The sequence below is a fragment of the Pteropus alecto genome, unplaced genomic scaffold (assembly GCF_000325575.1).
Source record: "Pteropus alecto unplaced genomic scaffold, ASM32557v1 scaffold413, whole genome shotgun sequence".
In the NCBI taxonomy this organism is placed as follows: Eukaryota; Metazoa; Chordata; class Mammalia; order Chiroptera; family Pteropodidae; genus Pteropus; species Pteropus alecto.
This window is the reverse complement of record NW_006434120.1, coordinates 1,545,953-1,556,159: the sequence shown is the minus strand read 5'-3', so window position 1 is coordinate 1,556,159 and position 10,207 is coordinate 1,545,953. Positions and strand designations below refer to the sequence as shown.

The 10,207-nt window shown below is 46.1% G+C and overlaps 1 protein-coding gene across 1 annotated transcript in view; it reads right to left on the bottom strand.

The window, feature by feature from the left end:
• Positions 1 to 1,102: 1,102 nt before the first annotated feature.
• TMEM272 (transmembrane protein 272) overlaps positions 1,103 to 10,207 on the bottom strand; it is a 17,675-nt gene continuing 8,570 nt past the window's right edge. The window contains 5 exon segments of the mRNA XM_025044784.1: positions 1,103 to 1,343; positions 2,961 to 3,075; positions 3,078 to 3,243; positions 3,246 to 3,308; positions 7,823 to 7,929. Coding sequence (XP_024900552.1) covers positions 1,103 to 1,343; positions 2,961 to 3,075; positions 3,078 to 3,243; positions 3,246 to 3,308; positions 7,823 to 7,929 — 692 coding nt within the window.

The window sequence follows — 10,207 nt, the reverse complement described above, 5'->3', positions numbered from 1 at the left end:
TTCCTTTATTTTATTGTGTCAAACATAGTATATAAAGGCCCTCCAAATTTGTTGTGAAATAAGGTACAAATATAAATGGAGAAAGAAAAAAAATAAATCTTTTCCCAGCCATTTCTGGGTATGGGAATATTTTGCCACTTTCAGAGGTATATTTGATAAGTCATCGTCTGTGGGGATGGGGAAAGATTTCTGCAGCACTCCGGGGACAACCATGCCTGTCAGAAACTGGGGATCTCCACCATGTGAGACCTGGCTGTGGACATGCCCAAAACATGATCCAGTATCTGCAATCTGCTAACAGCCATTTTTATACACATAATTTTTTCACAAGCTCTTTCTACCTTCACCCCGGCAACAAAACCTCAGAAGCACTCATGTGGGGTGGGTGGGGGGAACTCAGGTCTTGGGTGCCCACAGATGAAGAAGAGTCAGTGATTCTTGCCCTCAGGGTGGAGGCGAAGCAAATGTGCATCCTTCCCTTCTCATATTCTCTATGTGGCCAAACTCCTCAATGTAAGTCACTCACGTGGCCACCAGCAGTGTCTTAGTGTCACTGTGAGATGGGGACAGTGCTGATATGTGAGTGGGAGAACCCTCATTTTCTTGGGCCCCAGAATCCCAGAGTCACCCTCCCCCACCCCCATGGGACTGTGTGCAGCCTCAGAGTCATTATCGATACAATGTACAGCTGTGACTAGAGCTAGCTGGAGAGAACAAAGCTGTTTGTCATCCTCGGCTACAGTGTGCCCAAGCTAGTGGTGCGGTCTCTAAGTGCCAGGGACAGTGGGTGGGCCTCTGCAGAGGGGCGCCAGGTCATTCTCCTCCATGAGAACGGAGTCTGGCTTTTCTCTGTCTTTATTGGCTTGGCTTACTTTTTTGGATGGGAGCCTGGACAATCTTTTCAAGCCTCCTGCTCAGGAGTTAGTGTCAGGGACATTACGGGAGGTGCTGGTTGATGTGTGGCCTGTACTGAGCTTAGAAATGAGTTCTGTCAGCTTTCAGCTGTGTTCATTTATGTCCAAACATTAGCTTAGTGACTGGGGGTGATTGAGGAGTCATCACCTAGGGAAGGCAGGGTGGGAGGGGGTGCTCAAGGAGCACCTCACCAGACCAGGGTCAGAGCCTGCAGACTCTCCCTCACCCCACCACGGAGCAGGAGGGAGACATGGGGCACAGTGAGAATGGCCTTGGCGTCACAGATGAGGGCAAGATCCACAAGTTGCACACATTCTGATGGTTCATGGCTCAAGTGAAAACGGAACCAGAAAGTGCCTGGAGGGATAGGGCAGAATGAGAGCTTTCCCGCCTTTGCCCAGCAGAGGGTGTAGCCAAGACCTTCATACCTGGGAGGAAATCGGGACCAAACAGGACTTCCGGTAGCGGGTGCTCAGAGTGCCTCCAAACTCAGCGGAAAGTCTCCACGGGATGGTCCTTTCTCTTAAAGCCACGGAGAGGAATGAGCCCCTAGGTTTAAGCTGACACATCTGATACAGGGAGGTGGCCCACCTTGATGGATACTTGGGTTGATTCAGTTATAAAGCACCAAAAAAAAAAAAAAGAAAGAAAGGCAGCTCAGCTCCACGTAAATATACAGAGATTTGCACGCGGCTGAGATAGAAGCACAATTACACAGGTGCGAGACACTCCCCTTGGGCACTGCTCCTAGAAACACACTTGACAGAGTCTTCATGTCAAAATCTAAAGCATGGGGCCTCCCCACCGAGGACTGACACTGATACAGTGTCAGTTCTCAGGAATTTTACTTCATAACAGCAGCGGCAAGGGGGGATGTTAGTGGTCACAGTTTGGTGAAGTGACTCTTTGGTGAAGTCCATCTGGACTTCCATACAACTGAGTTACAAAAGGCTTCCAACCCCTAACTGGACATTAAGTAGATTTGCTACTTAATTTCAAGCCTCCTGCTCAGAAGTTAGTGTCAGGGACCTTACGGGAGGTGCTGGTTGATGTGTGGCCTGTATGGAGCTTAGAAATGGGTTCTGTTGGCTTTCAGCTGTGTTCAGTCATGTCCAAACATTAGCTTAGTGACTGGGAGTGATTGAGGAGTCATCGCCTGGGTTTAACAGGGTGGGAGGGAGTGCTCAAGTATTTAAACTCAGAGACCGAAAAAAATGCACCTACATTAACGACACTGCATGCAGCCTGGCCAAAACACACAAAACTAGTTTATGACATCAGCAAATTCGAGAGATGTACGCAGATAACCAGGGAAAGAAGCTGACTCAAGGCCAAGCAAAGAATTTGCAGTGGCACCATACAGAGCACATTGTGAAAGGAACGCTGCTCTCTGCAATGCTGCTGGCAGGCCGGCCCAGAGTCCCAAGGGGAATTTGCTTTTTGGACCTTGGCATATAGCTGTCCTTGGGGTGCCCTTACGTGTCAGATCAAACCCATCTGATTTGGGGTTGAGAGAGAATGCTCCATAACTTTCCCAAAAGGCAACGGGAGTCATCGAATAAGAGCAACTCCCCTTTTCATAAGAAAAGCCATCAAAGCAAGTAAAGCTAAGATATGCCTTGTTTGAAACTCCAAGGTTTCTCTAACTTCAAGGTGCCCGTGGCTGAATGACAACACAGCAGTAGCAAAAGTAACAACAACAAAACATGTTCTTGTACTAGTCGTTGGAATTACACTGATTTGAAGGGGTCCCTCATTCTTTGCCTCCATTATCTCACCCCCTCAAAAAAAAAATCCCTTTGAAAACTTATGAGTACAAGATTCCCACTTTGGAAGAGTGAAAGTGCTTTTCCCAGGCCCAGGCAGGCAAGAGTTTCTTTAGTCTGCGGGAATACTCAGTGCATTTGGCGGTTTCTTAAATCATTGCAGGAAAGGTTTTGTTGTCTTGCCTGCAGCAGTGTGTGTGCGCACGTGTGTGAGTGAATGCACACAAGTGTGTGCGCATGTGTGCTGGAGGGGTGGTGCTCAGGCTATCGACAGCAGACCTCCACCAGGACCACGTATAGACACACCCGCTGCACAGGACAAGTAAGACTAGCACGATGTGGCCGACGTGAAGACCCCCCACCACAAAGAGGTACAGGGTTTTGTCACAGTAACCTGAGGCTGCTGGAGAGGAGCAACAAAATCAGGCAGGTAAACAGAAAAGACCAAGTAATTCCCCAGGACGAACCAGAGGTAGAGGTCAAGGCCTAGGCTGAGGTGGGTGTAATATTTGTGCATGTTCTGCCTCCAAGGATTTTCATTGTGGTCATTGTCGTCACCATCGTCATCACTGTGGCCTTGGACAGGAGCTGCAGCATCCTGCCAGAGTCATACAGTAGGGGAGATGCCTGGGTTGTGGCAGGGAGCCAGGGGGCAGAGGGCAGAAAAGCAAAGTAGGGGGAGGAGAGGGGAGAGAAGTTACGGGAAGGGGAGAGAGGGGGAGGGAGGGAGAAGTGCACACGCTGGAGCTGGAAATGCTGCCAAGGAGTGAAATTTAATTTTGAAGAATCAAAACTGGCAAGAATGAGGGCATCAATCTTCAGTTGGCGTCCTAGGTAGCATTTTCCTTTTAGATGTGTAAGTTTCCTTGGACAAGGGGTTAATTGACTGAAATTTATCTCTGCATCCAGACTTTCACTGTCGCTCTGGTTCACTTCATTGGCCTTGGGGCCAGTTCCTCAGCCTCCCTGGCTCCAGGGACCTGTCCCTCCCCCTCCTCCTCCGTGACCACACCTTGGGGCTGGTCATCAGCGGGAAGGGCCCTCCTCCTCGTCTTCATTAAACATAGCTGTTTAAGCCTCCCAGTCTGTGGCATCTCCTTATGGCAGCCTGAGCTGATTTACAGGGATACTCAGTGCCTTTAGGCGTGTTGTCTTATTTTAAAACAATCCTGTTGACTGCACATTACTTTCCTCGCTTTACAAACAATGGCATTGAGGACCAGAGAGATTAAGGAGCTTGGCAGAAGTCGCAGGTGTGAAAAGTGAAAGAGCCAAAGGATAAGGCCAGGCGTGTCTTCAGCCAAAGCAGCCATCCCTCCCAGCAAGCCATGCGATGTCTCCGCCCCTCACCAGCTTTCCCTCATGATGACCCTCAAACACGGCCTAGGCCCTGTCCTCAGTCACCTCGTTCTCACCGCGTGATCCCAAAGGTACCCTGCCCACCTACAGGCTGATGACACCCAAGTCTGCAGCTCCCTTCCAGAACTTTCCCTCCAACCTTCAGACTCGTGCGAATTCAACTGCACAGCTCCACGGAATATCTTCAGGTCTCAGGTTCAGTGTGTTGGAAACCTAACTCATCATCTTCCATATTCCTCTCACTTGGCGACGTTGTCCAAGCCAGAAATCTGGAGTGTTCCCTGTTCCTCAGCCCATATAACAATCATTGTCCACCCTGCTGGTTGTACCTCTGGTACTTCCCTCCCACTGGCATGGAAGAGCAGGAGCCCCTGTGTGAGGTTCACCACTGGCACCCGGTCCGGCACGGGCGTGAGCTGTGGCCCCTTAGAGGAGCCCTTACGAGAGGCAGAGCTGCTTCCCATCTTCCTGCAGGTACTGTGGGCTCTTTCTCTCTGAGGCCCTTGCTCATGCTATCCTCTCTGCCTGGAACCCTTCTGCTCCCCAACCTGACTCTTTCATAAGAGGTCATCTGCTCCAGGAAGGATTCAAAGACTTCTCTGAGCTGGGTTAGGAATCTCTCTTCCAGGTTTCCATAGTCTTCTGTGTGTATCTCTACAATTTCCTTACTGCGCTCTATAGTAATTATGTGTTTATAAACCTCTTGCTAAATAGATGGGGACTCCATGAATATAAGGACTAAAAATTGACCTTTGGACCTGGAGACTTTGATTCCTCCAAAGACGGCTTCCTGGAAGAGGAGGTATGCTCAGGAGCCTGTGAGCAGGGAGAGGTGGGAGGGACCTCCTTGGAGTGGGAGTGGTGTAGCAAAGGCAAAGGTTTGGGGAACAGTAGAACATCAGTTTGACTGGGGCAGAGCAGCCAAGGGGGACTGTGAGGTCGATAGGTATGGGTTGAACACCAACTTCATGTAAACTCGAGAAGAGCAGCCTCTAAGCTTCAGTTTCCTCATCAATGAGCTGGAGCTGGCAGTACAGTCCAGGCTTCAGTTTCTCAGCACCCAGTTCCCTTCCTGGCAGGGCCCCGTTCCTTCGGGGCTGTCCCCCACCCCTCACGTGTGTGCAGGAGGGTAAACCCTGGTGTCTGCTCCCCCAAGAGGTGCCTTCCTCATGCTCCAGGCACCCCAGGGGGCAGCAGGGCCTCCAAGATCCGTGGATCTGGCTACTCTCCCAGAACTGGTTCTGGGGCAGAGTGACACCAGGAGAGAGAAACGGGCTGGGGTTTATTCATTTCACTGCTGGCCCAGGTAGAGCCCATCACTCAGGCTTTCTGGAGCCACCTGGTTCCTTTCTCTTTCACCCGCCTTTGAAGTGTGAGCTTTTCCAAGAAATTACCTCTAACATTAGCCAGAGTTGATTTTTTTTTCTTCCTTCTTGATACAAGTACCTGCCTCAAAGGGGTGTGGTGAAGACTGGATGTATTCAAAATGAGGGCAAAGGCCTCAGCGCAGCGCCCACACATAGTCGGCTCTCTCACTGGGTGGTAGCGATTACTACTAAGAAGAGGGACATTGGAAGGTGCGTTGGAGTGTTAGGTAGATAAATGGCCACTAAATCAATGTTCTTGAAACTTTTAACACTGTGCTCAGTCACAAATACATTTTACCTCCTGACCTAGTAATAAGTGACTGCATGTTCTCGTTGGCTCAGAGAAGTCCTGGTTTATGCTGTTTTCCTGGCATGATTATTATTAGAGCCCCCTTATACTCTCGCAAGTGTCCCAGTTTGGATGATAAATTATATGATTGGCTTACCCAAACATGTCTATCGCACAATACTTAACTTACCCAGGAGGCACTATAATATTTTGTATTCTATTATTTTTTTAAATGGCTAAAACCTACTAAAATTATTGCACGGTCTTCTAATGGGTCAGGACCTTCGGTTCTTTTTAGTAATTCTTGGAAATGTCAACTCGCTTCTGCTCAGCTTTCTCTTTAACAAAATGCAATACTGTTGTGCTACCTGATGCATTTCAGAAGGGATGCTGGGCATCGCTGTGTGGTGTTCTCGGGGGCCTAAATACAAATCATTGGCTTCACTAGAAAACTCCTGTCTGGGGATTTCATAAACCTGTTTGCTGTTGCTCTAATGGTTATAGACTCACTGTGTATTACCTTGCTATGATGAGCACAAAAATTTAATTTGGCTTCAAACAGTTTTTAGATTGCCAGGAAAAAAAAAATCAACGATGTTTATTAGGGCCCTAGTTTGTTCATTAAAATAAATGACCTTTGTGTTCTGGGCTGGTTTTCATAAAGGAAAAGTTTGCTGTTATTAAGAGGAACAGACCCCGTGGACAGTAACGTCCCTAAAGGAAAATTCTGCTTTGCATCCTGAGGCGGCAAAGTGGGAGAGAGTAGCACCGACCAAGGTTATTACCGCCGAAAACTTTCCTTTGTTTTTAGCATCTCTATGGTGCTGAGTCTATCAGAGCCTTCCCCTAACCCTGTGGGACCACAGGAGAGCTGCGGCCCCACTGAGCTGAGTGCCCTTGGGTTTCCTTGGAGCTAACCAGAGTCTCAGGTGGATCCCACAGGGATGTTGTTATAGGGAGGGTCACATGTATTCGCACATTCCAGAATATCATCCTCCAACTGCTGTGAGGAGGTGAAGGTGTTAATAGTAAGGTAACCTCACACCCAAAGGCTGCAAATGCTTGCCTCAGGTCACGCACATTTCTCAAGACAGAATTGAGCTCGTGGTACTGATTGCATATGAGAACAGCAATCTTGAAGACATTCCTTTGATTTCTCAGGTCAATATCATGACCAATGCCACTGGCCAGCATTCGAAGGCCCCAAGCCAGAAGGAAGCTGGCAAAGAAATCAGACAGTGGGTCCAAATGAAATTTCATCTACAGCACTATTGATTCTGTTTTTTTTCCTGTGTTATTGCTTTGTTTTTTATAAAATCATTTCGGAAAAAGGATGCCTGTGTTTTCTAACTTTTGACATAGATAACTTGTGGGTTGGCTTGGATGGTTGGAAAGGGTCCCTGGTAAGTGGAGTTTGATCTAAAGTACTTTTAGCAGGTATGACATTTCTGTGGGACAGGAATTTGGGTAAATTAACTGCAGGCTATGCAAGACCCTTAATATTTCTTCTTTGGTCACTTTTCTTCTTTAAACAGATGTCAGTTCAACCCATGAGCAAATCAGCTCCCTTTACTGACACAAGCTTGAAAGTCACAAAAAAAAAAAAAAATCACTCCTAGCCCCAAATATCAGAGTTTGACGTTTGATTGATGACGGAAGCCAATTCATTCTATGCTAGTCAATTGAGAAGTAGAAGCTATAGTTAAACATAGAAATAAGAACTGCTAAAATCAAACACATTCTTACCAAATGCAAACTCTGCTGCCTTACACAGGAAACTTTTTTAAAGAAGCAAAGAGAAAGGCTGCGATTACACCGGCTGAATTCAATGGTATAATTGGCGGTGGCAACTCCTCTGCATCAGCTGTTACAGTTAGACCAAAGCCACAGCTTAGCATATTGAATGCAGGGCAGCAGGAAGGAAGCTATTGCAGAGGCACAGCTCTGAGTGAATGCTGCTCATCTGGAAAAACCCACATCTCTGCAGCAGGCCTCAGGATCCACTTCACCCTGTCACTTTGACAACCGTGCACTTAGGGGGAAGTTGTTCAGGCTCCCCTATGAGTAGCAAACAATTAAAGGATGCGTTCCATGGTACCTATAGGTTAAATTTCTACAAGAACTACAAACAACAGATAATTGTGCTTTATTTTTAAGGCCCTGATGATTCCATCTACTAGCAAATACAGAAGAATGAGAGGCCATATGGGGCAGCCCTCTGAAAACTTTATTCCTACAAAAGGGGGAGAATACGATTGAGAGACATGCATTCAAGAGCACGACATCCAGTGAGGAAAACGAGGTAAATGTCTACAAAAGCCAAAATGTTAATCATAGGAACTATCGCTTGAACCCCTGCTTCGGAACTGTGCTCAGTCTCACAGGCCACCTGATCTTCAAGGAACTCAGTGGCCTGAATGCCAATCCATTGGACTTCAGACAGAGCAGGGACCAGACGTTGCCGTACCTTTTGTCTAGGTACTAACTGGTTATGGGTGTGCTCTGCTTTTATGAAAAGCCAGTGTATGACAACTAGTGTTTTCAATGGTTCATTTTATAAAGCATCTCTTTAAATATCCAGGTCCCTTGATGTACTTAAAATAAGATCCAGTGTATGGGTCACATTCTCAAAATGCATCCACTGTGTAAACTGAAGCTTCTAGGACCTAGGTGGCAAGGAGGAGCTGGCAAGCACCATATTATTACCATTGACCAGTTTACTCACCCAGGCCCATTTACTCACATAGCCTTAGCTACTAGATTTGGAAAACTACCAAATCAATGGCCCCAGACCCACACCCTTTCTTAATCGTACTGTTTCTCCCCATAGCAATGCTTTTTCTACTTTTCTCAAGTCTTTGTTTTCTGGGCATATTATTAACTAATAGTGATATGATGTATTATTTAGAATATGAGCAAGAAATGCCTGTTTCCCCTCAATGACAATCTGGCTCCAGTGACCAGGCTTCCGATGGGTTCTAGCACACTTCCTGGCTGTACAGAGACACTGACTGCTCAGCACGTTCCTCTCACATTCCCCAAACTCCTGTGGGTCCCCAGGGCTATGTGACTAGTTTTAACCCATGGGCTGTGGGACATTCAGGGACCAAAACATTTAAAAACTGACACAGATTCCTTTGTTTTTGTCCTCTGCTTTGACCACCTAGAAACCCTGGGGTGAGAAAACAGCTCTTAGTTGAAGTGGGTTGAAGTATCCTGTCATCGTGTTGACCGAGGGGGTCCCCTGGGGCCCTTGAGAGGCTCCTGATTGACACTGGAATCTGCATGAGCAAGAAATGCACCTGTGTGGCATTAAGCCACTGAGATTCCAGAGTTAATTTGTACCGCAGCACAGTTAAGTTTCTCTGACCAATACATTTGTCAACAGAGCCCAAGAAAGGAAGTCTTCTGTTTCAATGACATTTAAAGTCTTAGCTCTCATTTGACATTTTATTTCCCATGAATGTCTTGGTACTTAAGCAGAGGAAGTAAATTATACCATTTTCCTATGACTACACCATATTCCATTGCAATTAATAAAAATTTCTAGGTATACAGAGACCCACCACTTCAGGGCCCAGAACAAGGTGAAGTCAAATATACACGTTGATCCAATCATCAACCCAGAGAGGCTTGCCTTCCTGGATCTCTGATGTTTAGCCGAATCCATTATTAGGTGAAAATACTTTACAAAGCTCAACACCACCTTTTCACACAAAGACCTTTTAAACACTTGATGCCAAATTTGCTGGATATGAACTGCCTTTCAACTCAAAACCCAGCTGTGAAATGAACATTGAGTAATGACTTATATATCTGCTCATTCCTAATGAATAAAAACAGCTGCTGCTCACAGGAGAGTCAATCAGTGCACAGATGGCTTAAAAGGATCCTAATAAATCTAATAAAAGCCTCTTTGCTCTGTGTTCTTCACATCATTGCTTAGGACCTACCTTATCTCTAGATTCTCTTCTTGTTTCATCTGCAGAATCAAAATTACCCGCTTGAGGCTTCAGAACTCTCCCCAACATAGGTAATAACAATTACCAGATGTCACAATATTTTTTAACCAATATTAAGGGGTTTTAAAAATTATTTTTATTTTTCACATTTTTATTGAGATAATATATTGCCATATTAACAATTCAGTGGCACCAATTACATTCCCAATCTCGTGCAACCATCACTGTCTATTTTCAAACATAAACCCTATAACCATTAAACAGTCATTCCCCAATACCTCCTCCCCACAGCCGATGTAGTGATTTTAACATAATGTCCATGGGCATTGGCCTGTGGAGTATTGCTTCATTTATACAGCTTTGTTTGTGAATGAACTGTTCCAGTTAAGTTCATTTTCCGGGTAACTAAACCACAGGTTCCAAACACTTTTTTTTTTTCACTTGGTGAATTTTGCATAGAACATTTTTCTTAAGGGTACTCCTGACTTCTTAAGTAGGGTATACCTTAAGTCTTATATAAGCACTTCTTGATAGATAGAGTTATATAGT